The sequence below is a fragment of the Spinacia oleracea genome, chromosome 3, assembly GCF_020520425.1.
Source record: "Spinacia oleracea cultivar Varoflay chromosome 3, BTI_SOV_V1, whole genome shotgun sequence".
NCBI lineage: Eukaryota > Viridiplantae > Streptophyta > Magnoliopsida > Caryophyllales > Amaranthaceae > Spinacia > Spinacia oleracea.
The window spans coordinates 105782364-105807047 of record NC_079489.1 but is presented as its reverse complement, the minus strand read 5'-3'; the positions used below and the strand labels follow the sequence as shown (position 1 = coordinate 105807047).

General features: G+C 37.5%; 1 protein-coding gene and 1 long non-coding RNA gene across 4 annotated transcripts; both read right to left on the bottom strand.

Annotated features, from left to right (window-relative positions):
* Nucleotides 1-7997: 7997 nt before the first annotated feature.
* Nucleotides 7998-9220, bottom strand: LOC130469943 (uncharacterized). Its single transcript, XM_056839479.1, has 2 exons — nt 9183-9220; nt 7998-8955 (listed from the first exon to the last, which is right to left on the bottom strand). Exons 1-2 carry the CDS (start codon nt 9218-9220, stop codon nt 7998-8000), a joined length of 996 nt encoding a protein of 331 aa, XP_056695457.1.
* A 234-nt stretch (nt 9221-9454) lies between these two features.
* On the bottom strand, nt 9455-15552 carry LOC110801850 (uncharacterized). 3 transcript variants are annotated; one of them, XR_008930828.1, is made up of 6 exons: nt 14080-15552; nt 11900-12041; nt 10653-10792; nt 10474-10530; nt 10060-10280; nt 9455-9839 (listed from the first exon to the last, which is right to left on the bottom strand). It is a non-coding gene; the product is annotated as an uncharacterized lncRNA (long non-coding RNA). The 3 variants fall into 3 exon arrangements; XR_002537006.2 differs by lacking the exon at nt 10474-10530 and having other exon boundaries at nt 10060-10136; nt 10215-10280; nt 14080-15547; XR_008930827.1 differs by lacking the exon at nt 10474-10530 and having other exon boundaries at nt 14080-15549.
* Nucleotides 15553-24684: the final 9132 nt, after the last annotated feature.

Here is a 24684-nt window from a genome sequence, read left to right as displayed (position 1 = left end):
TGGCCAGAACAGAAGGAACTGATCAAGTTCCATCAGAAGAAGTAAGTTCCTCCACTCTTCAGTGTCTCTCAAAGTCAAAACTAATTGAACTGTTGCTAGAAACTCTAGATGATTACAAAAAGCTAAGTATATTAAAAGCACAAAGTGATAGAGCCTTGGAACTCAGTAAAGACCATATAAATTATCTGAACAATATTAGATCTGATGTTCAAGGCAGGTTCTTTGAATTACTAGATAGAAATACCTCTATTAATGAGTCATTCGAAAAAATTAGAAATGAAAACATCCTTCTACAAGTACAACTCAGTCAATATAAGATGTTTAATCTAAGTTTAGATCCTACAAAATCCTTGGAGATCAACATGGGAATTTTTAACATCGACTTAGAAAATTTAAACAAAGATCTGATCACCACTAAGGAACAAAAAGAGAAACTAGAAAGGGAACTATCCATGGCCAGGGCACAGAGACAACCACCTAAAGTTCCTCCCAAATGGATTGAGAATGCTCAATCTAAGAAAACAGAAGGATTGGGCTTTAACCATAAAACTAGTCATAAGAAAAAGTATGTGGATCTTCCTAGTGTAAAAGTCTGTTTCTCATGTGGAAGTGGAAGTCATGTAAGTACTGAGTGTTCCAAGATGAAGGAACAGGATCAAAGAAACATAAATTATGTAAAGCAAAAATGGGTCAAGAAGTCTGAAGTTATAGTTGAAAAGGAACTCGAGGAAACCCGAGTTCCTGTAACTAACCTTTGATCTCTTTACAGATTCTAGTGAAGGGGAACAGCTCGTGGTATCTCGACAGCGGGTGTTCCAAACACATGACAGGAGACAAATCTAAATTCCTCTCACTAGAAGCCTACAATGGAGGAACTATGACCTTTGGAGACAACATGAAAGGAGAAATTGTTGGAATTGGAAAAGTTGGAAGGTCAAGTTCCTATGCCATTGAAAATGTATTTTTAGTCGAGGGTTTGATGCACAGTCTACTAAGCATCTCTCAATTCTGTGACAAAGGAAACTCTGTAAGTTTTACTTCTGAAAATTGTCAAATCATAAACAATAACACTGGGAAGGTTATTTTGGAAGGAACTCGTAAAGGGAACACATATTCTGTGGATCTCAATACAGTTCCCAGGAACAATCTAACCTGCCTCAGTGCCTTTGAAGAAAGTTCCCTACTATGGCACAGGAGGTCTGGACATGCTAGTTTCTCTCTGCTTGACAAACTAAGATCAAAGGAACTGGTTCATGGACTCCCCTCAATCAAGTTCCTAACTGATAAAGTATGTGATGCATGTGCAAAAGGCAAGCATGTCCGAAGTTCCTTTAAATCTAAGAAATTGGTAAGCACCACAAAACCATTGGAACTCATCCATATGGACTTATGTGGACCAATGAGAATTCAAAGCAGAAGTGGGAAAAATATGTATTAGTTATTGTTGATGATTACTCTCGCTTTACTTGGGTCATATTTCTAACAAGCAAGGATGAAACGTTTGATGAGTTTGTTACATTTTCAAAGAAAATTCAGAAAACCACAGGTCATCAACTGATCCATATAAGATCAGATCATGGAACAGAATTTGAAAATTACAAATTCGATGAATACTGCAAGGAACAAGGTATGGACCACAATTTCTCAGCTCCCAGAACTCCACAACAAAATGGAGTTGTTGAGAGGAAAAATAGAACCTTAGAGGACATGGCAAGAACCATGTTAATAGCCAGTTCCCTGCCTAGGAACTTCTGGGCTGAAGCAGTCAATACTGCTTGTTATATTATAAATAGAGTTATGATTCGAGCAATCCTAAACAAAACCCCCTATGAGCTACTAAAAGGTATAAAACCCAACATCTCTTACTTTAGAGCCTTTGGTAGCAAATGTTTTGTCCACAACAATGGAAAAAGGAACTTGGGGAAGTTTGATGAAAGAAGCGATGAGGCAGTGTTCCTAGGATATGCCTTAAATAGCAAGGCTTATAGAGTTTATAACAAAAGATCTATGTGTGTTGAGGAAAGTGTACATATAATATTTGATGAATCTAACAAAACTGACATAGTACAGGAACAAGAATTTTTCGAGATTGGTTTATCTCGTGCTGCAGAAAATGATGAGGAGTTCCAACCAAGCAAACACACAGCCAGAGGAACTGCTCAACAAAATCAAGAAGTTCCCGTACTAGAGGAACAAGCAGAAAACCAAGAAGATCCAGAAACAACACCAGAGGAACCCCACAATGACCAACAGGGAACTCAGGTCATAGAAGGAACTGACGAAAATGCCACAACACCAGTAGCTCAATTTCAACCTAAACCTTGGAAGCATCAAAAGTCCCACCCAATGGAACTCATTGTGAGTGACATCAGAAAAGGAACTCAGACAAGGTCACAACTAAGGAACTTTTGCGCATTCCACGCGTTCCTCTCCATATTTGAGCCAAGAAATCACACTGAGGCTCTGGAAGACGCTGACTGGATCATAGCCATGCAAGAAGAATTAAATGAATTCAAAAGAAACAAGGTATGGCACTTGGAACCCAAACCAAAGCACCAGAAGGTGATAGGGCTGAAATGGGTGTTCCGGAACAAGAAAGATGAACATGCAACAATCATAAGGAACAAAGCAAGGTTAGTGGTCAAAGGCTATAACCAACAGGAAGGTATTGACTTTGAAGAAACATTTGCACCTGTTGCTAGATTAGAAGCCATTAGAATCTTAATTGCTTTTGCTGCTTTCATGGGTTTTAAACTTTATCAAATGGATGTTAAATGTGCTTTCTTAAACGGTTTCTTAGAGGAAGATGTTTATGTGGAACAGCCCCCTGGATTTGAAAATCCCGAATTTCCAAATCATATTTACAAATTAGATAAGGCTCTCTATGGACTAAAACAAGCCCCTAGATCTTGGTACGAGAGATTATCAAAGTTCCTCCTTCAAAATGATTTTAAAAGAGGTAGAATAGACAAAACCTTATTCTTAAAATCTAGAGGAACTGACTTGTTAGTAGTTCAAATTTATGTTGATGATATATTATTTGGAGCAACTAATGAAAATTTGTGCAAGGATTTTGCAAGCTTGATGAGCAGTGAATTTGAAATGAGTATGATGGGGGAACTCAATTTCTTCCTTGGTTTACAAATCAAGCAAACCGAGGAAGGAATCATGATACACCAACAAAAGTATGTGAAGGAACTCCTAAAGAAATATGAGCTAGAATCAGCCAAAGTGAATCACACTCCCATGGGAACTGCTACCAGATTAGACACTGATCCAAATGGGAAAAGTGTGAATCAAACGAAATACAGAGGTATGATTGGATCACTATTATATTTAACAGCCAGTAGACCTGACATTTCTTTTAGTGTAGGACTATGTGCAAGATTTCAATCAAATCCAAAGGAGTCCCATCTAACTGCGGTGAAAAGAATACTAAGATATCTCAAAGGAACTGATAACCTATGCCTATACTATCCAAGAAGTGGATCTTTCGAGCTAAGAGGATATGCGGATGCTGATTATGCAGGTGACTTAGTGAATAGAAAAAGCACATCAGGTATGGTACAGTTCCTAGGTCCATGCATGGTTTCTTGGGGTTCCAAGAAACAGAACACTGTTGCTCTATCCACAGCTGAAGCTGAGTATGTAGCTGATGCAGCTTGTTGCTCACAAATTCTATGGATAAAACAACAGCTAAGAGATTTTGGTATTATCTATGATTGTGTTCCTATCTATTGTGATAACACTAGTGCTATTTGTATTTCAAAAGATCCGGTTCATCATTCCCGGGTCAAACACATCCACATTAGACACCATTTCCTTAAAGATAATGTTGAGAAAGGTTTGATCAAATTAGATTTTTGCCAAACTGATCACCAAATTGCTGATATTTTAACTAAGCCTTTGAACAGAGAGAAACATGAGAAAATGAGAATGGAACTCGGAATGATCAAGCTAAGGTAATTGCTAAATTGAAGTTCCTCTAAGGCAAAAGCAAAAATCATGGTACATATAGACTATTACAAACACAAAATCTTGTGTGCAAACATAGTTGAAGCTTACCATCGTGGCAAATTCACTCACACTCCAAATGAGCAAGGTAAGCAGTTCCTTTCAAACTAGTTAAGTCAGAGATACGAAATTAAGCAAGTCAAAGTCAAACACAATTTTTTTTCCACATTTTCCTTTTATTTTTTATTTATTTATTTTTTTAAATTCAAAACCGAATACCCATATTCAAAGAATGTTTGGAACGGTTCCATTGGCAATAAATAGGAGAAACTCTTCCCTTTCCACATTCAATCCATGCAACCCCCCTTTCTCTCTCTCCCACACGCCTTCTCCACTGACATCACCTCTCCTTTCACCTATAAAAACCTTCACCATGGTTCTCACAAGCAACAACACTGATCTCACTTCCCTCAAACGAAAGAGAAACCCTTCATCTCCAGTTCCCATGGATACCTCACCCATTCAATCGCCAATTCCTCTTCGATCCCACAATCCAATGCTCGCAATCACTCAGGGGGAACAAACCGACACTGACATCGAAATGAAATCCCCAATCTCAAACCCTAGATCCTCCACAAGAAAATCCAAAAAACGACGAGTGGAAGCTTCTGGTGAAAACAACGAGGAAACAGAGGAGAATGCTCAAACTCAGGGGGAAGCAAAAGGGTCCAAGAAACTCACTGCAAAGGAAAACAACCTGGTCGAGGGGTTCGCAATCAACTCAACATGGTGTGAAGCCACGAAATTTAAAGAGTTGATGGAAATCCTTGAACAACAAAAATGGGTAAGTCTGTTGAGTACCTATGCCAAATCCCCCTTAATTCCTGAAGCTATGAAAGAATTCTACAAGAACTTTGCATGTGTTGATAATGTATGTTCAAGTAAAGTGAATGGAACTCGCATCGAATTTGATGCCTCCTATCTGGAACAGCTGTTTGGTACACCCAATAGGGGTTTTGATATGTGGCTCAAAGGTCAAATCACAGTGACCATAGATAATGTAGATGAGAAAGATATAGTTGGTTCCATTGGAGGAGATTCTAAAGTATCCACCTCCACCTCACACAACTGCTTTTCACCTCTTCAAAAATTACTGTTTAACATTGTGTGGAGAGGTGTAGTTCCTCGAACTCAGAAAAGGAACATAGCAAGTCTGTTTGATGCATGTCTCATGTATTGTCTTGAAAGGAAAATTCCCATAAACTTTCCTGCAATCATGATCAAACACTTATCCACCTGTATCCCCAAATTCAAAATTCCATACTCCTCCCTTCTCACAGAAATCTTCAAAAGCTTCTCAGTTGACCTTAGCCCATACTTTGTGATTCCCTTAAAATCCACCCAAATCCTTCAACTTGAAATGCTCCATCTATTAAATCTTAAAGTGGTTCAGGGTAAAGTCATTAGGGCTGGAAAGGAAGAGAAACAGGATGAGGAAGATCAGGAGGGAACTGTAGTTAAAGAAGAAGTGGAGGAGGAGGAGGAACTCGAACAAATAGAGGTCCCTTTATCTCGAGGGAACAGGAAGAGTGTAGGATCCCAAGGAAAAAGAAAGAGCTTGAGGGTGGCAATGAAGGAGAACAAGAAAAGAGGGCCTGTCTTCATGGAAATAAATGAGGAAGGGGATGTCAAGGAGATGCCCATAGAGGAGGATGCTGTTCCACTGAATCAAGAGGAACTGCCTGAAACTGTTGGGCCAAGGAAAAGGACACCCAGATCCTCCAAAAAGTCCAAAGCTCGTCGTGTTCCATCTGAACAGGAACATGTTCAAGATCATGGGGGTGCCTGGAACACAAAGGATGATCAGATATTGGAGCTGAAGGCAACAGTTGCTCGTCTGGTGGAACTGCAGGAGGGAACAGATCACAGGATCAGCTCAATGCAGGCCCACATAGGTGCATTGGTTACCAGTGTTAAGACTCTCCAAACCACTCTTCACCATTACTCAGAACAAGCTAATGCAACTCGTGCCACAATCCTCACCAAGATCAACAATCTGGAATCTTTTGAGGAGACTGTGATAGAAGAAACTGCTGGTTCTGGTTCCCTATCCCAAGCCTAATCACCCTATCCCATGTTTCTTTTATCTTTTGCCATGGAACAATCTTTTTAATTTGCTTTTGGTTTGTATAAATTTCAAACTTGGGTATTTGTTCCATCTTATTTTGACTTGCTTGGTTACACCTATCTGTGCTTTCTAGTTTTGATCATTACTGCTTACTTTCAATTTATTGTATGAGTTGGTTTAATACTTTGAGGCTAGCTTAACTTGCCAAACATTGATCGTGGGGCACTGTGTTTGGAATGGCTATATTTCGTGCTATGCTTTTTGTTGATGTCAACAGGGGGAAGTCAAGGGTGCAAACTTCCAAGGTACACTCAATCCCAGTTCCTGCATCAATCTCTCTGAATCTCTATGTAAGTTTATTTTTTTCTTTCTTCTTTTTTTTTTTCTTTCTCTTCTGTTTTTCAATTTTTGTGTTCTGTTTCACAATAGTCTGTATAAGTTCCTGTTTGTGCATACTCTCTTTGTAAAAAGTTTGCAAGTGTTGTCATCACCAAAAAGGGGGAATATTGTTGTTCCTAAGTTTTGGTTGATGACACACACATATTGCAAACTTCCTGATTATGGTTGCTAAATGACTTTGAACAGGTAAATGCCCAAGTTTCTATTAGGATAGGAACTTGAATCAGATGGTGAAGTTCCTGATGTACACTTGGAACAGTCACTGGAGTTCCAGAGCTGGAAGTTGTATTTGTTCCAGTTTGAAGTCACAAGAGGAGCAACACAGTTACATATCAAGAGTTCCGAATATTCACAAGAACTATTACAGACTCATGGCAACGAGTTCCTATTTAAACATAAGAGGAACTCATTATTGTTCCTGAGCTGGAACAAGTGAAGCTTCAGAGTTGAATGCCTCACCAAAGGAAAGACATATATGTCTAGGTAGTTTATCTTGCTTAGATTATATGTAATATATTAATATGTTAAGTAGTATATAAGGAACTAGAGGAACTTGGATTACTCGTGTGTTTTTGTCAAAATATCAAGCAACACAGTTTTAAGGAAAATACTTTAAATAAAATATCTTTTCATGTTTAATAAAAATAAGATTTTCATCACATTCTGTTACTTAAATAAAAACAGTTTTTATCTTCCTAAAACTTCTCCTAAATATTTTGACAAAATAAATAAACATTTTTTAGAAAACAACAGTGACTGACATAGTCTTAAACACGTCCAGCAGTTGAGGAAGTTGTGTGGGAAGTGGTCTCCCCTTGTTCCTCAAGTCTAGGGACGTGAAAATCAAAGTGTCAGTTGTTGGCAGTTGAGTTTTTGAAGGGAACAAACCCTAAGGACAAAACTCTATATAAGGCCAAGAAGTTTTCTGAAAAAAAATACACAAACTTTCTAAGAGTTCTTGCTTTCCTAAAAACGCATTGTCAAAGATTTTTCTAAAAAACAGTTTGTGTCCTAGTTAATCCTAAGTTCCTAAGTGCCATATATACACCAAAGCATCATTAATATCTAGAGTTATCCAAACACGAATTGTATTAGTAAGGATAGAGTTATCTTGTTGAGACTTAGAGTTTAAGTCTGAGAGAGAGGAGTGAAAGAGCTGTAATCAGAGTAGATTACTGAGAGGAACACAAGTTTGAGAGGAACTTGTGTTGGAGAGATTATTGTAATCGAGGCATTACTATAATAAAAGGAATTCTCTTCTTGATTAGTGTCAAGAAGTTTTCACAATTATTGTTATTGTCTTCTCTATTCTCAGTTCCTTGATTGTTTCTTAAGTTCCGCAAGAAACTTTACCAAAGTTCCAATTACAATTCACCCCCCCCCTCTTGTGCGTGTTCCTACTGGAATAACACTTCTTTACCATCAGGTATGGTAATTGTATGATTTCTATCTTGTATAGGAAGAAGAGAGTAAAACATAGATAAATCTGAACACATGTGGTCACTAGCACCACTATCTAGGATCCACTTTCTTTTGAAATCAGATTAGAGGCAGAATGTACACCTTTGAATTGAGAAGTGGCTGCTAAACCAAGAGAGCTAGAGCCATGATTCTCAGCTTGGTTAGAAACATGTTGAATGTTGAAACATTTCATTAGCTGATTATATTGTTCTTCAGTGAAAGTAGCATGTATGACTCCTGGATTATCTTCAGATTGGTTCTCCTTGTTTACATAATCCTCTAGCTGAGCTGCTGCAGCCACTCTCTTGCCTTTATTCTTAAAATCTTTTGGATAACCATGCAACTTCCAACATTTGTCTATTGTGTGATTTTTCATTTTGCAATGTTCACAAAATAAGTTGTTTCTGTTGTAACTGAAGTTTCTAGACTGGTTGGTTGAGTTCTGTGGGACGTTTCTTGTACCTGGTGTATACTGACTTTTATAAGGCTTGTTGTCATTGAATCTCCTAGTTGCAAGTGCTGCAGATTCTGTTGTAAGCTGTGTTCTGCTTGTGTAAACTACCTTCTGTTGTTCCTCTTGAAGTAGCAGACCATAAGCTTTAGAGATTGTAGGAAGTGGATTCATCATGAGTATAGTGCTCTTAGAGTGATCAAATTTCTGGCTTAGTTTCATCAAAAACTGTATCAACCTTTGGTTCTGTTGTATCTTCAGTAACTTCAAGGTAAGAGTACAACTACATCTAGTGCATGTACAGGCAGGAATATGATCTAATCCATCAAGCTGATCCCACAATAGTTTGATTTTAGTGAAAAATCTCGATATCTCTTCATTCTGTTCTTGACTTAGATCACTGAATTGTTGTTGAATAGTGTATAGTTGAGGACTAGAAGACTGGAAAAACCTCTTCTCTAAATTAAGCCAAATTTCCCTTGCTGTTCTAAGATTCAACACACTCCTTCCAATTGAAGGTTCCAGAGAAGTTAATATCCAAGAGATAACAAGATCATTGCATCTGTTCCATATCAATTCACTGCTGGCTGACTTAAACTTCTACTACAAAATCCTCTATTTATCGACCCTTTTTGAGCAATATTTCGACGGACAGGGGCGCCGATAAATTATTTCTCGACACTTTAAGTCAACGTCAAGATTTTAGCCGTAGAGAATTTCTCGACGCCCAACTGCGCCGAAAACATCAACGATATCTGCTGTCTAGAAGAATTATCACGACCCGTTTACTCGTCGATATTCTCGACGCATTTTGGCGCCTTCATCATATTTTTGATGCTCTTTTCCGTCAAGATATTCCTTCGCTTGTGCTTAATTTGTTTAGCAGAAATTCGATTTGAGACATACAAAAGTGTCGATAATTTTATTTTCCATTTAAAAAATAATTAAATTGAAGGTAAACAAAAGTTAGAGAAAATGTGCTAATAAAACATCTATTCTGATATATAAATTTTAGTACCACATAACTTACAAGAGTAAAACTAATCTATTCAACAACAGTATAAATCAAAAAGATTAATATTATAAAAACAATACAAGTACAACATGAAACGAAGATTCTCTACATCTATTTTAAAGAATATACATGTTCAACAATGCTCAATAATCAGCGACCTCTAAAGAAGTCTGCAAATATGCACTATTAAAACTATGAACGACTTAGATGCTTCAAAGGCTAAAACAACTGCATTCTTGAGTAGTCCACAAGCTTGACTATATCTGTTGGGATGAAAGCATTGGTCCAATAACTGCTAGATTTCGCCTGATTTTAATTCAAAAGAGAAGTAGGCCAACACTATATGAGAATGAATAGTAAACCCTAAATTAGAAAACAACTTACCTTAATATTTAGTATGGGATCTCAACGGAGTTCTTGTTATATGTCACCTGAAATAATTAATCATCAGATATTAGAAGCATGAGTGGCATTTACAAACACAACAGGACTCTTGAAGAGTCTGTACAACCTATATTGTGCGATTTTGCATGTGGAAGACATACATAAAATAGGCATGCCAATTTGTTGCAGTAGGAATTCGACCAGTATAGAAACACAGAGAAGCTAAAAGAATTTAGTGACACCTTATATTTCACAGCTCAAACTTACCAAATTTATTTTAATGCAGTGCCTCTTCATTTCAGAAGCTGAAAATGCTATATTCAGCTTTTACTTTCCAAACAAACCTGAGAATCATATGGGCAAACATATTAACAACTGGATCAAGCTCATCTTGATATTTGTTAAAGGTGATAGAAGAAAACCGTTATAGTAGTTGTATAAGAAATAACACCAGGCCCAATTCCACAGTCAATCATGGATTTCAATATCTGCAAGGGTAAAGAAAAGAAATATAAGTATTATAAAGTCCATTGATCGAGAAAGGTAGGTTATCAAGTTAAGAAGAAAAACCAACATTCTGATAATTCCTCGGGTGGAGAACTAACATAAATTCAAAGATATAATCAAGTGATTGAGTCACTAGAATCAGTCAAGTAATGGAGTTATAAAACCTATACCCACCCTTTTGTGTGGCACCTTATGTTCTCACTTTGCATTATCTTCAAAGTCTATGACAACCTTCGATGCATTTCATAAAATAAGCTATGCTTTGCGCCAATTATAACAAATTGAAATTTTATATAAGGCCAAACCAAACTACATAAAACATAAAGATTAAACCATAAGAAAACAAGTTTTACCTCAAGTATTCTTTACTTTATGATTTCTTCAAGAGATGTTGTCACCTCCTGTTATAACAGGAGGCCGCCTTATGCTGTGCTAAAAATCCAGGTCCACTTCCAATACGTACCCTATATACCAGCATACTGGATGCAGATATCTGTTCATAACAACCATAACGAGCAGATTCTTAGTAAAAGCTTAACATTGGAAAATGCTAATTGTGTGATCTCATACTAATTATTTTCCGCCCATTTGATTCACAATTATTTCAAGTATGATGTTCCACCTTAACTTCAACGGAAACCCCCTTCCCTCTATTCTACTCAAATTTTTAGGACCCTTTTCTACTTATTACTGAAAGAACTACAAAGCAACAATAGACAATTATGCTCAAATAACTCAGTAACACACAGTCTCACATCTGCTTGCCATGTAACTAACATCGTGATTCATTTCTATTCACGTTCTTATCAAGACATTGAACATAAGTTCCACAAATAATAAAATTAGCATACAAGAGGTACCAAATAAAAGAGAACGATTCCCATGAAAATCGTAATAAGACTAATAAACACAGGAAATGAAAACTATTCAGCTTTTAAACAGATAATAGTTCACGAAGTCTTATGCATTACTTTGTCCCCAAAAAGGGAAGTCAACTACACAAAACCTTGGGTAATTCATCTTAACACAAAAAGTAAGCTCCTGTCAAGACAATTATTTCACCCAAATATTTCGTGACTGTCATTCAATAAACCAAGTTCTACAATCTTTAAACATACCTACATTAGCTATTTCAATGCAGAAGCATACCAAAAAACTGACCTGCACCATGGTTTCTCATCCTCTATCCATCAAAGTGTACTATAAGGCCCAAATTGAACAAAAATCTCCCTATTCTACTCGAAAAACGCCACATCATCATGTTTGAAACCACTTCCACTCCCAACACTTACAATTCAATAGAATGATTTTGACGAAGTTGTTATGTTTTTGCTAGAGTTCTTTACATTTGATAATAGGAAGAAACGAAAAGAATTAATCTAGGTCTCCCACCCATACATAAAATATGAGTTATCCCTGCATGGTCCAATCTTTTGGAGCCAAGTTTTCTGCTTCCATCTGCTTTATTTTGGCATGGATCTTTTACCCGTCTTCTCATAAGTAGACAGATTTCTTTGGTTATGGAAATGGACAGCAACCCAAGCTCAATATTAAAAAAGGGAAACCATGTCATGTACTAGTAACAGATCATTTCAACTACCTGCTTGTAATTACCATCTTCCATCTTTGAACCATTAGAATCATCAACATTTTTATCCTCCATATCCGACTCATCTGATTCGTCAACTCTTTTCCGTTTTGTTGATAGGATTTTCTTCATAAGAACATAGAAATCTTCATTTCTAGAAGTTGTAAAATGCAGAGTGAGTGATTAGCCAGGACTAGATGGTTAAAAAACCAGGTGCAACAGTAATAATATAGCTACAAAGAGAGCATATATATTATAGTGGAAGCAAAAAAGAAATTTTTGGTGGATTAACATTTTGGAGATATAGGCAACTTCCCCCTTTTGATGTTATTGTTGCGTATGCAAAATAGGACAATTGGGACATTTTCAGTTAACATCCTACTGTCCTGAATTTATTACTAAATACAAGACTTGGTTCTGTGGTACTTGTTAGTTGCTACTCTAGACCAGTAGACCACATTGTCTTGAATAATTTGCACGAAACTGCAGTTAAAAGTTTCTGTTCAGACAAGCTTCGGAAACAAAAGGTTTTGTACCAAAGTTATAGTGGAAATGAAAATTTAAGAAGAGACTATGGTTAGGGAATTTTCATCTAAAAGATCGAATTCCATCTGGTCTGAAATGGAGATAAATTATCTATCTAACACCTGTAAGAAATACCAGATATATTATGTTTAAGAAGCTTAAGCAATAAAAAATGTGATAGATGGATAATATGAATTATAGATAAAGGAGTGAGTTTGATAGTTACAACTTAAAGAACTATGTGAGATGGATAATAGGCATTATAGATAAAGGAGCTGTATGGTGTTATACAACCTGAATTTAACATCAGTGTAGAAAATTTCATATGGGTCTTAGCATTGGGATAATTTCATAGTGTACATAGTTCAATTAATATCATTTTGACAAATATCAGGGTTCTGTTTGATGATCTTGCCTAAGGTCATTACCATTGCATTAATACCTCTAGTGAGTTTTCCGTCTTAGGCAGGTTGAGGGTCAGATGTATGGAGCCATAGTGTTGTATTATTAAATAGGTTATGTTGTGCAAAATGCAGAGTGTGGTGGTTTCATTAGACACTTAATCCTAAATGGTGGTTGAGTTATCATATACTCACATCAAATAGGTATTTAAGGGCGGAGACATTTAATAATCTAGTTGATACCTTGATTGTTTATATAATAACCCAGGAATATCTCAGTTTCTTTTGCAATTTTCTTGGAAGAGAACACCTTCAAACTTTAGCAGCCTAGTGTCCTTACCTTTTTTGTTTTCTATGAAGTAGTCAGAATACTCAATACTCAACCTAAATAGTTGATGATAACAAGGCCTAAAACAATTAACTACCAAAATAAACACAAATAGAGCACAGCATATCACATTTCTGCAGCGTAATACTCATTCAATCTTAAATCGATGTCAGTTTACCAACCAAGCCATTACACTGAAGATGAATATTCCACCTAGGATACTCAGGAGTAACAACAAGAGCTTATACATCAATTTATTATCTACACGCAAGGTGCAAATAAAATACTATTCAGGGACTTCAAATTATTAACTATGAACGGAAACATCAAACATGGAGAAAATTTAAGTGCCAAACTGGTGCATAGATATGACACACGATCGTTTCTTTATTGGTAAAACATAGGAGGCACTACTAGAACATACACTTCCGTGGAACTCAAGATTAATTCTCACGATCAATAATAAATTAAAGTTTTATGGCAAGTAAATTCAAAAACACATAATTGTACCTAACACCCCTACTGGAAAAGCCAACAAAACTATATTGTAAATAAACAAAAGAAATGGCACATATAGGAAGACTGCACTCTGAAATTTCAAATCGGTAGAACGATAATCAATTGAAAGGATGCTAATGAAAACACAATTAAACCAATAACTCAAATTAAGCACCTATAAAACATTTGGTAATACTAATTCAAATAAAGCATGAGAAAGCTTTGCTGATGGAATAATCATCAAATTAGTATACCAAAAAAATAGAACTTAAACGAAAAAGAGAAGAACATCAAAATCCGACTCTGGTCAAGCAAATGAATATACAAAAAAATTGGATATATACGCCTAACTCCGAAAACCAGCCATATAAAAGTCACATAAGCTACCTTCATAGTCATATGGTAATATTTGACACTTGAATTGAATATTTAGAAAATACCTTAAAAAGAACCAGAAAGAAATGACGATTATGAGGTCAATATTCACAACAACAACGGCCATAGCAGCCACTGCTCTGCTTGCAACTTAGGTTGCATCTTCTCTTTCTCACTCTTCTTCATCTTCTACCTCGAAATCTCTGGACTTCTGCTTTCTCTCTCCTCATTCAGCTTCCAGCTCCGTCGCTGGTACTAGATTGGGGCTTGTCATGAACTTCAGCTCTCCGCCTTCTGCGGTTCAAATGGAGATTTTCAAGTCTTCTCCTCGAGTTTGTCTCGCTCTCGTTTTGTCTCTATTTAGGATGTTTGCCGAATTGCTGATTGATTGTCGCTGGCTTTGTAGAAAGATTCGAAGAGATAGCCTAATTAATCGACCATGAATTGTAAACAACCAGATCTCAGGTAATGTTAAACAACCAACCCCAAATTAATCATAATTGTAGATTAAAACACCTTAAAATCACAGCGAAAACGTCCAGTTGAAACAAATATACCCAACAAACCCCAAATTTACCTCTACAAAACTTTATCCAAATTTACGCATAACACGAAATTGAACTATTTATAGCAAAATTGAACCGAAATTGATCGAAAAATAGAGAAGTGAGAAACTGAAATGGTTAGACGATGACAAGGGTTTTGAATTTTGAAGAGCCTCAATGAGGAAAGCGCCGACCAACGCCGCCTCTTCTCCATCTTCACCAACTGAAGATGCTAGATTCCATTACACAAAAAAAACCTAAACAACACAAATATTACAAGAAATTAGAAGACGAATTCAACAAAACTAGATCTTTGAAGTTCCATGTGAAGGGATTAGAGCTAGAAAGCGGCGAGTGAGAACTAAATTGAGGATTAGGTTTAGAGGAGGAGGCGGTTTTCCTTTTCCTAAAAGTTTGAAGTTCGTGGGCGCGATTTGCTATTAAGTTAAGCACGTGCAGTCGCTGAATCTGAAATCGAACAAAAAAATGGCGGTGGTTGTGGTTCAATTCAATTCAATCTGAAATCGAATCAGGTGAACACAAATTCAATTCAGCAATTCTCATTCAAATCTTTGAAATCGAAATCGATTTCAATCGATTTCACAATTCCAATATTTAAACCGATTTCAATGATTCTTTGAAATCGAAATCGGATTTTCAAAGATCTTTTCGAAATTGAACCAGAGATCGCTGTTGTTCCTGGTGGATGCGATCAGTACCACAGATCAGTGTTGGTGATTCGCCGGTGTTTCTGGTGGCCGCGAATCAGATCCGTGAATTAGATTTGGTGATTTCTCATGATTCGCCGGTGTTGTTGCTGATTTCTCGTGATTCGTCGGTCTGTGGTGGTGCTGAGCAAGGCAGCGAATCCTATCTCTTCGAACCATCAGTGGTGGCGGCAACGACGAAGTCGGAAGCAATCATGAACTTCTTCTGTATACCTTTAAATATCTTTGTCTGCATCAAAATTTATTCAAGCGAATTTTTTTTTCGATTTTCAATTTAAAATTAGACATAATTATTAAAATTTATTCACTCGTCTTTTTTGTCAATTTCTGAATATTTGCAATAAATTTAGAACATGTTTTGATAAATTTTAGAACATGCTTGAGTACATTTAGAACATACTTAAATAAATTTATAACACGCTTTAATGGATTTAGAACACTGTTGAATAAAGTTAGAACATGCTTGAATAAATTTAGAACATGCATAAATAAATTTAGAACATGCTTGAATAAATTTTGAAACACGGTTGAATAAAATTAGAACATGTTTGGATAAATTTAGAAAGCTTGAATATTTATAACATTCTTAATAATTTTAGAACATGCTTGAATTAATTTAGAACGTGAGCAAGAAATTTTAGAACATGTATATATGTATATGTGTGGACTCGGTTCTCATGTTCTAAATTTAGAATATTGTTGAATAAATTTAGAACATGCTTGAATAAATTTAGAACATGGTTGAACAAATTTAGAACATCGTTGAATAAATTGCAACATGCTTGAATAAATTTAGAACATGAGCTTGAAAATTTAGAACATGGTTGAATAATTTTAGAACATGCTTAGAACATGAGCTTGAAAACTTAGAACATGCTTGAATAAATTTAGAACATGGTGAACAAATTTGGAATCGTTGAATAAATTTAGAACATGCTTGAATTAATTTAGAACATGAACTTGAAAATTTAGAACATGGTTGAATAAATATAGAACATGCTTGAATTAATTTAGAACACAAGCTTAAAATTTTGGAACATGGTTGAATAAAATTAAAACATGCTTGGATAAATTTAGAATATGGTTGAATAAATTTAGAACATCGTTGATTAAATTTAGAACATGGTTGAATAAATTTAGAACATGAGCTTGAAATTTTGGAACATTATTAAATAAATTTAGAACATGGTTGAATAAATTTAGAACATGATTGAACAAATTTAGAATATGGTTGAACAAATTTTGAACATGTTTGAACAAATATAGTACATGGAGAGTGTAAAAAGTGTTCTTACCGTAAGAAGTGTTCTTACCTAAGGAGGTGTTCTTACCGGATCCCTCCCCTATATATATAGGGTCCCCCTCCAATGAGAAGATCACTAAAATAGGAAGAATGAGAAGAAATCTAATCCGTGCAATTAAATCAATCCAACGATTGACATTTCGTGGGTGCATATAAATACAAACCGGTATAAAAAAACGAATCTGTGGCTTTGCGGTGAAATTAGACCCAAACCCCCATCTTCCTTCTTTCTCTCTCCTCCAATTTGTTCTTGCTCATCTCACAACAGTAGGTCATTCCTCTCTCCTTTCGTTGAATTACAAGATTTCCTTAATTTTAAGAAACAACAAACATATAGAAGAATGAATTTGAAGAAGTATAGAGCTTCTGTTTTTTTCTTCTTTTTTTTGTATGAATTTTTTGGGTAAATCAAATAATAAATTATTAAACTGGAATTGGAGCATGAAACAATAGTGTAGTGCAGCAAATCAAAGTTCTACACTTCATCGTGTTGTCGACGGCTGATGGTTGTCGGTGGTAGACGAAGGCGGAGGTGACGAAGAAGACGGTGAATGTAGTGGTATCATCAATGTTGGATTGATTATGAAGCAAGATCTGTAGATTATAGTATCGATCGTTGTATTCCATAAATAAAAAGGGTCAAATATGAGTTTTCAAAAAAAATCTAAGTTTTTGTTTTCAATTTAAAGGGATAATATTATGAAAATGGAAGCTCTGGAATTGGGGTGATCAGATCTCTTGGTGTTATTAGGATGAAATCCGTAAGGACGAAGAAGAAGAAAGAAGAGTTTAAGAAAGGTGCTCATTTCGTCGAAATGAGCAAAAGGAAATTTGCTCATTTCGTCAAAATGAGCAAATGAGCAAAAGGAAATTTGCTCATTTCGTCAAAATGAGCAAAAAAAAGTTTAAATGAGCAAAAAATATTCAAATGAGCAATTTTTTTTTTCCAAATGAGCAAATCTGATCTGACCGTACACGCGGACGCTTTACGTTACTTCTCATTCTTCTCATTATAAGGTGTCTTCTCATTTGAGTGTTAGGCGTTTGGAGCGATGAATGTCGGTGAACCTTCATTCGATTCAGTATGTTTCCATCTCTAGTGTTAATTGGATGGGAGAGAATTGAAGAAATTTAAGTTTTATGATGACATCCAATGATGTCTTAGCCTATTGGTTAAGACCGAGATCTGTGTACGATGGGTCTCAAGTTTGAATTCCTCCACCCCATTTGTTATCCTTAGGCTCATTTGCACCAAAAAATTGTTTTATGATGACAATTTTAGATTCGAAATACTAAAATTTAAACAATTGTTAAATAAATGATAAAAATGGTACAGGTGCTACAAATAGGAAATACTTTCTTTGTTTAATTATAGTTGGAAAATGCTAAACAATCCAGAAAAGCGGGTTTTCAATGACATATATTTAAAAAGAAGCGCTTTTTTTATTGTATTCCCGGGAATCACCAATCCCCTATATGGCGTAATATTCTAAAAGGGCGTAAGATTTTGGAGCGGGGTCTAATCGTAGGGATAGGGAATGGTAAAAGTACTTCGTTATAGTACCACCATTGGGTAGGGTCCGGCCCGATTTATAAACTTATAGATAAAGATATTCCGGATTACATGGCTCATTTATTTGTTTGTGACATTATTTGAAATGGGAAATGGGATTTGAGTAAAATCAAACACTTCCTTGCGGTGGATATTTGTGATCTAATTCATTGTTGTTCCTTACCTCGAATTTCTAAATGTAAGGATTACATAAACTAGATACATGATAAAAATGGTACTGTCAATATTAAATCAGCTTATTTTATGCATTTCCTAGCAGTAACATTCAGTCTGTTTCAACCTTCTCCTGGAATTCCCTTTGGAAGGTTCGTGTCCCCTTCAAATATAAGATGTTGCTATGGAATTGCTGTAAAGAAATACTTCCGGTGGCTGAAAATTTAGCTGCTAAGGTGCCCTGTATTTCTCCCATTTGTTCACGATGTGCTGTTCTTGTTTAATCCCATATTCACATTTTAAGAGATTGCTGGGAATCTAGCATTCTTTGGAGTTTTATTTTCTAAAGAATAGCAGTGCCCTCTAGCATTGATTTTCATTTTTTTACAATCTGAATTGGTCTGACTGGCTTCATTATAATTTATCTCTAAATATGCATTGGAAGAGTTTATTTACTATAGCCATTTGGCATATTTGGAGATCAAGGAATAAGGCGGTCTTTGAACTGAAAATGATCAAGAAATTTTTCAGTGTTTAATGATTTTTTTGTGGACTATGTGGCTACCAAAACTATTTTACAGGGAAAGGGAAAGGAGGTTGTGTATAATGCGGATTCAGCTTGGCTTCCACCAATTGATGTGAAGGGAAAGGAGGTTGTGAATAATGCCCTTGGTCCAAGTATGCATTTAATGCTAAGTTTAATAAATGCGGCTCAGTATTAATTAACAAGTTAATAATTCAGTGAGATCAAGTGAACTGAATGCCTAGCTAGAGGCCGTTTCAGTTCAAGTGGAATTAATCCACAACTTACTCTTGACTGAACCCATAGGGTCACACAAATAGTACGTGAACAGATCAAGTATTTAAGTGAATATATTATTCATTAATTACTCCATTTATGATCATTCGGAAATGACGGATCTCGGTTCCAGTGGGAGCTGAAATCGTCAAAAGGTAAAGTAAAGAATACTCCGGAAATGAAGATATTGCCAGAAACGGAAATATGGTTCATGACGGAAATATAAATGATGTGGCCTAAACTAAAAAGGGACATATGTCCTTCTTATGTTAGCCCAAGAGGCAGGCACAACTCAGAAAGGTCCCCTCAGCCCTAGAAGGCATCCCCTAAAAATATACTCATGTCCTCATGTGGCCATGGAGTATCACCATGATGAGCCATGAGACTTGCATGGCTAACTCGAGCCTACCCCGAATTCATACATGCCTAGTGTTCATATCCTAGTCCAAGTCCCATCACTAAGGCCCAGGAAGTCCACTTGCTTGGTAGAAATCCCAAGTTACCCATGATTAAAGCCCAAACTTAAGGGGTCCATAAGGTCTAATCAAACCTCTTACTATTGGACACATGTCCCAATCTCAGAGAGCATCCAATCATGCAGCCAGGGTTTAGGGATCAATTCCCAAGAAACCCTAGCCCTATAAATAGTACAGATCACTAGGTAAAGGGGGGCATTCAATTCATTCCCACCTACCTTAAACTATGTTTGCTCTGCCTTCTCTCTACAAATTACTTCTCTCTCTAGCCAATACTTACTTAGGCATAGGATATATTCCTACGGGAATATTCTTGTTTTGCAGGTTGCAGGAAGATCGTGCCAGCGCATACTTGATACCTCCGAGGAACGCGTGACAAGTCATCACCATAAAAGAATCCACAAAATTTGGCGCCGTCTGTGGGGAGGTATAGTATCTTGGCCGAACCGCAATCTGAAGGTGATGAATACAATGGTGAATCATGGGAGCGACGACCCCGGGAAAGAAGTCAACACCATATAGAGGAAGCAAATCGAGTCGCCAATGCTGGAAGCACACCGCGCCGAGTCCAAGAGGCCGAGGTAATTGTTGAGGAGGAACCAGACGTCGAGGCACCTCCACCTGGCGGCCATCTAAGTCCCAGCGTCAGGGACACCGTGCTAGATGAAAATTTGGACCTGCCTGTCTCGGTAGGATTGATGCGTGAAATCCTAGCAGGGTTCCAACAATAAATGAACCAAACTTTCCGACAGCAGATGAGCACCACGTTGCAGGATGAAATACGAAGGAACATGTTGATCTATAACACTGAAAGGACGGCTCCGCAAAGGCCTCTCAGCCTAGGCCTTAATCGGATAAACAAGATGCCTCTCAGATTCAACGTCTGGAGAGCAGGAGAAAGTTCCCGTCCTCAAGCTAGCCGAGGAGCCAGTCCTTTGGAAGAACTCTCAGAGATTGACCGCGACCATCAAGCTTTTCCGCCTCGGCGTGAGCAGGCCACACGACAACCTTCCCGAGTAAATCCGCCGGCCATTCTGCAGCTACCCTCGAGACGACAAGAGCACTATGAAACCGGATCTGAATTATCTGACACTGGATCCACTCCGGTTATGGAAGATCCTCCATTCTACCCCTCTACTCGAGGAAAAACCCAAATGATACCAAACAGAGTAAGCATGCGTCTTCGTATGGTCTCAAGCCGCTGTGAACCAACTTATCATATCCAACAGGGATTGAATAACTTGACATTGAGACACATGAGCACTCCCTTATGTGAGGTCATAATTGTAGGGGAATACAGTTAAACATACATAACATGTGCGGAACAATCCCCAAAGCCAAGAAACATGTATAAAGCACAGATTAAGCAAACTTACATTTGAAGCGTGTTTTCCCGAGTAATCTGTCAACGAACACGAACTTAGAACTCCACTTGTCGTTCCTCTACTTGGTTCAACGACAAGTTTAGATCCTACTTCACAACCGTAGCCTAGACAATCAATCAAGAGTTTTACTTTTCGGGATGAACAACTTTCAGAGAAAACTGAAGAATGTAATGTTTAGAATTAGGTTTAGGGTTTTCTGGAAAACTGATGAGTGTACAGTGTTGTGTGTAAAAATATAATATGACCTAATGATATTAATGATGTAACCGGCCAAGACCAAGAGGCCTTAACCGGCCAAACCACACACACGGACACCCACCCGCGCACAGCCCACACTACAGGCCGAAGCCCACGGCGCGCAGCCGTGCAACATGGGCCATGGGCCTCGCTGCCTCACTGCTGTGCTGCTGCGTGTTAGTGCACTCGCTGCAATGCCCCGCGGGCTGGCTTGCTCGTTTGCTCGCAAGCTCGCTGGTTCGTTGGGCCTTGCGCGCTTGTGCCCTTGGCTCGACGGGCCGGCAGCTCCGATGCTCTTCGTATTCGTGACTAATGCCTTACGGCTATTATTTATCGTATCGTATCCGACGAATCACTGTCGTACGATACGATTATTCGTTTCGCCCAGCTTACGAATATTCGCGATACGATATACGATTCCGATGCAAAGTCATATCGTATAATACGTTTTCCAAAACCAATTTCCGAAAAGCTATTAAATGAATTTCCGATTCATTTAATTCGGTGATCTGTTACATGCCATTGGTGTGACCTTGTAGGTTCAGTCAAGAGTAAGTTGTGAGCTTAATATTCATTATAACTCACTGATTGGAAGCATTGCTCCAGCTAGCTGTTCCGATCACTTGATCTCACTGAATTTATTGTTCGCAATTAATCTGAACCTTGGTATTAGACTTAATGCACCTTGGGTGAAGGACATATTTCCTTCAGTCTCCCACTTGTCATTCAGACAAGTGTGCACTCATATTCCTTTGTCACTTAGTGTTACTTACTGAACATAAGGTAAGATCCAAGCCATCCTTATTAGGTCCAGAAGTGTTTTACAATATCTAACTCTCCGAGAGGCCTTATTACAAAACAACACCATATCCTATCAAAGATAAGAGGACAATCCATTCTTGCAATCTATGAACACTCAATCTGATTCATAGTACGCCCAAAAACTGCTTTTATAGCCTCCTTTTACGGTGCGATGTTTAGCTAGTATCAAAGCGAACTAATTCTCAAACAAGCAGACATAATCGATCATGTTCTGAGGAATGGTTCTAATCACCATTAATGAGAACTACTTATGACATGACTTAAATCTCTTAAAGTGTTCTCATGGTCAATCCGATACGAGATCCAATAAGTATCTATGCAAAAGATTCTGATATCCAGTCAATTTAATTTCAAGAAACAGAACTAAAGAATCTACTTGCAATCTAATCTTCATAAGTCATTGGTCGTCCACCTTTCAATGATGTGGATTAGGGATCCTTTGTTACTTCAATATTCAAGTTCACTTATGGGTGTTTCTTTGTCGAAGAATCCATCTTGACATCCCATTTGAATGTTTTGAATCATATGGACTTATCATTTAATACCAAACCAAAATTAAATGAATATGAAATAATAAATTTCATAAATACGAAATGGTTATACCAATTGTTTTAAACATAGATCTAACAAATGTTCTAAAACAAAACTTAGAAAATCAAAGCCAGTCTCCAACATGCTTGATTCCCATGGTTGCTACATGTGCGTTGTGTTTCGCTTGTGGCAACAGTTTAGTCAATGGATCCGCGACGTTGACGTCAGTTCCAACCTTGCAAATCTCGATTTCTTTCCTTTTAACGATCTCTCGAAGTATATGAAATCGACGCAGTACGTGCTTGGACTTCTGGTGGCTCCTAGGCTCCTTTGCCTGGGCAATAGCTTCGCTATTGTCTCAATACAAAGCCACTGGTCCTTTAATGGAAGGGACAACCCCAAGTTCTTCGATGAACATCCGAATCCAAACAGCTTCCTTTGCTGCTTCTGAGGCAACAATTTACTCGGCTTCAGTTGTAGAATCCGCAATAGTGCTTTGCTTAGCACTTTTCCAGCTTACTGCTCCGCCGTTGAGGCAGAACACAAACCCAGACTGTGATCTGAAATCATCTCTTTCGGTTTGAAAGCTTGCGTCCGTATAGCCCTTAGCAATCAACTCATCTGTACCACCATAAATAAGAAATTGATCCTTAGTCCTTTTCAGGTACTTTAGGATGTTCTTGGAAGCAGTCCAATGTGCCTCACCGAGTTCTGACTGGTACCTTCTCGTTGCACTGAGTGCGAACGAAACATCCGACCTTGTACAAATCATAGCACACATTATGGATCCAATAGCCGAAGCGTATGGAATTCCACTCATCTTTATACGCTCATCAGATGTTTTGGGACACCGAATCTTGCTTAGATATGTGCCATGTGACATGGGTAGATGGTCTCTCTTGGCTTCAATCATATTGAACCTAGCTTGCACTTTGTAAGTGTAAGTTCTCTAGCTTAGTCCAATCATCCTTTTAGATCTATCCCTATAGATCTTGATTCCCAAGATGTAATGTGCCTCTCCTAAGTCATTCAGTGAGAAACACTTTCCAAGCCAAGTCTTTAAAGACTCCAACATAGGAATGTCGTTTCCAATAAGTAGTATGTCATCTACATACAAGACTAGGAATGCAATTTTACTCCCATTGACCTTCTTGTATACATAAGATTAGTCCTAATTCTTGATGAAGCCAAACTTATTGACTGCTTCATCAAATCGTTTATTCCAACTCCTTGATGCCTACTTTAGTCCGTAAATGGACTTCTTGAGCTTGCATACCTTTCCTTGGTTCTTTTGATCGACAAAACCCTCCGGCTGCGTCATAAACACAGTCTCTTCAAGAACACCGTTCAAGAAGGCAGTTTTGACATCCATTTGCCATATTTCATTGTCATGAAACGCGACAATCGCAAGGATTATCCGAATAGACTTAAGCATCGCGACTGGAGAAAAGGTTTCATCGTAGTCAACGCCGTGAACTTGCCTATAACCTTTTGCTACCAATCTAGCTTTGTATATGTATACAATTCCATCTTTGTCTTTCTTCAATTTGAAGACCCATTTCCATACGATAGGTGTAAACCCATCCGGCAAATCTACCAAATCCCAGACTTGATTTTCAGACATGAAGTCTATTTCGAATTTCATGGCCTCTAACCATTTAGTGGAGCTTGGGCTCGTCATACCTTGCTTGTAAGTCATAGGTTCATCACTATCTAATATGAGAACGTCTAAGTTTTCAGTCAAGAGGACGCCTGTCCATCTGTCCGACTGAACCTTAGTTCTATTTGACTTACGAGGGGCAACAACGTTTTGAGGAACTACTCCCACTGGCTCTTCTAAAGACCTTGGAGGTTCTTCATCCTGAACTGCTTCTAAAGAGTTCTTGGTTCGTTGTTCGTCTCGAATCTCTTCGAGGTCTATTATTCTCCCACTTGTCAATTTGGAAACATGATTTCTTTCCAAAAAGACACCGTCACGAGCAACGAATACCTTGTTGTCTGACTTGTTGTAGAAGTAATACCCCTTTGTTTCTTTTGGATACCCAACGAAGAAACATTTGTCAGATTTTGGTTCGAGCTTGTCCGAAATTAATCGCTTGACATATGCTTCGCAACCCC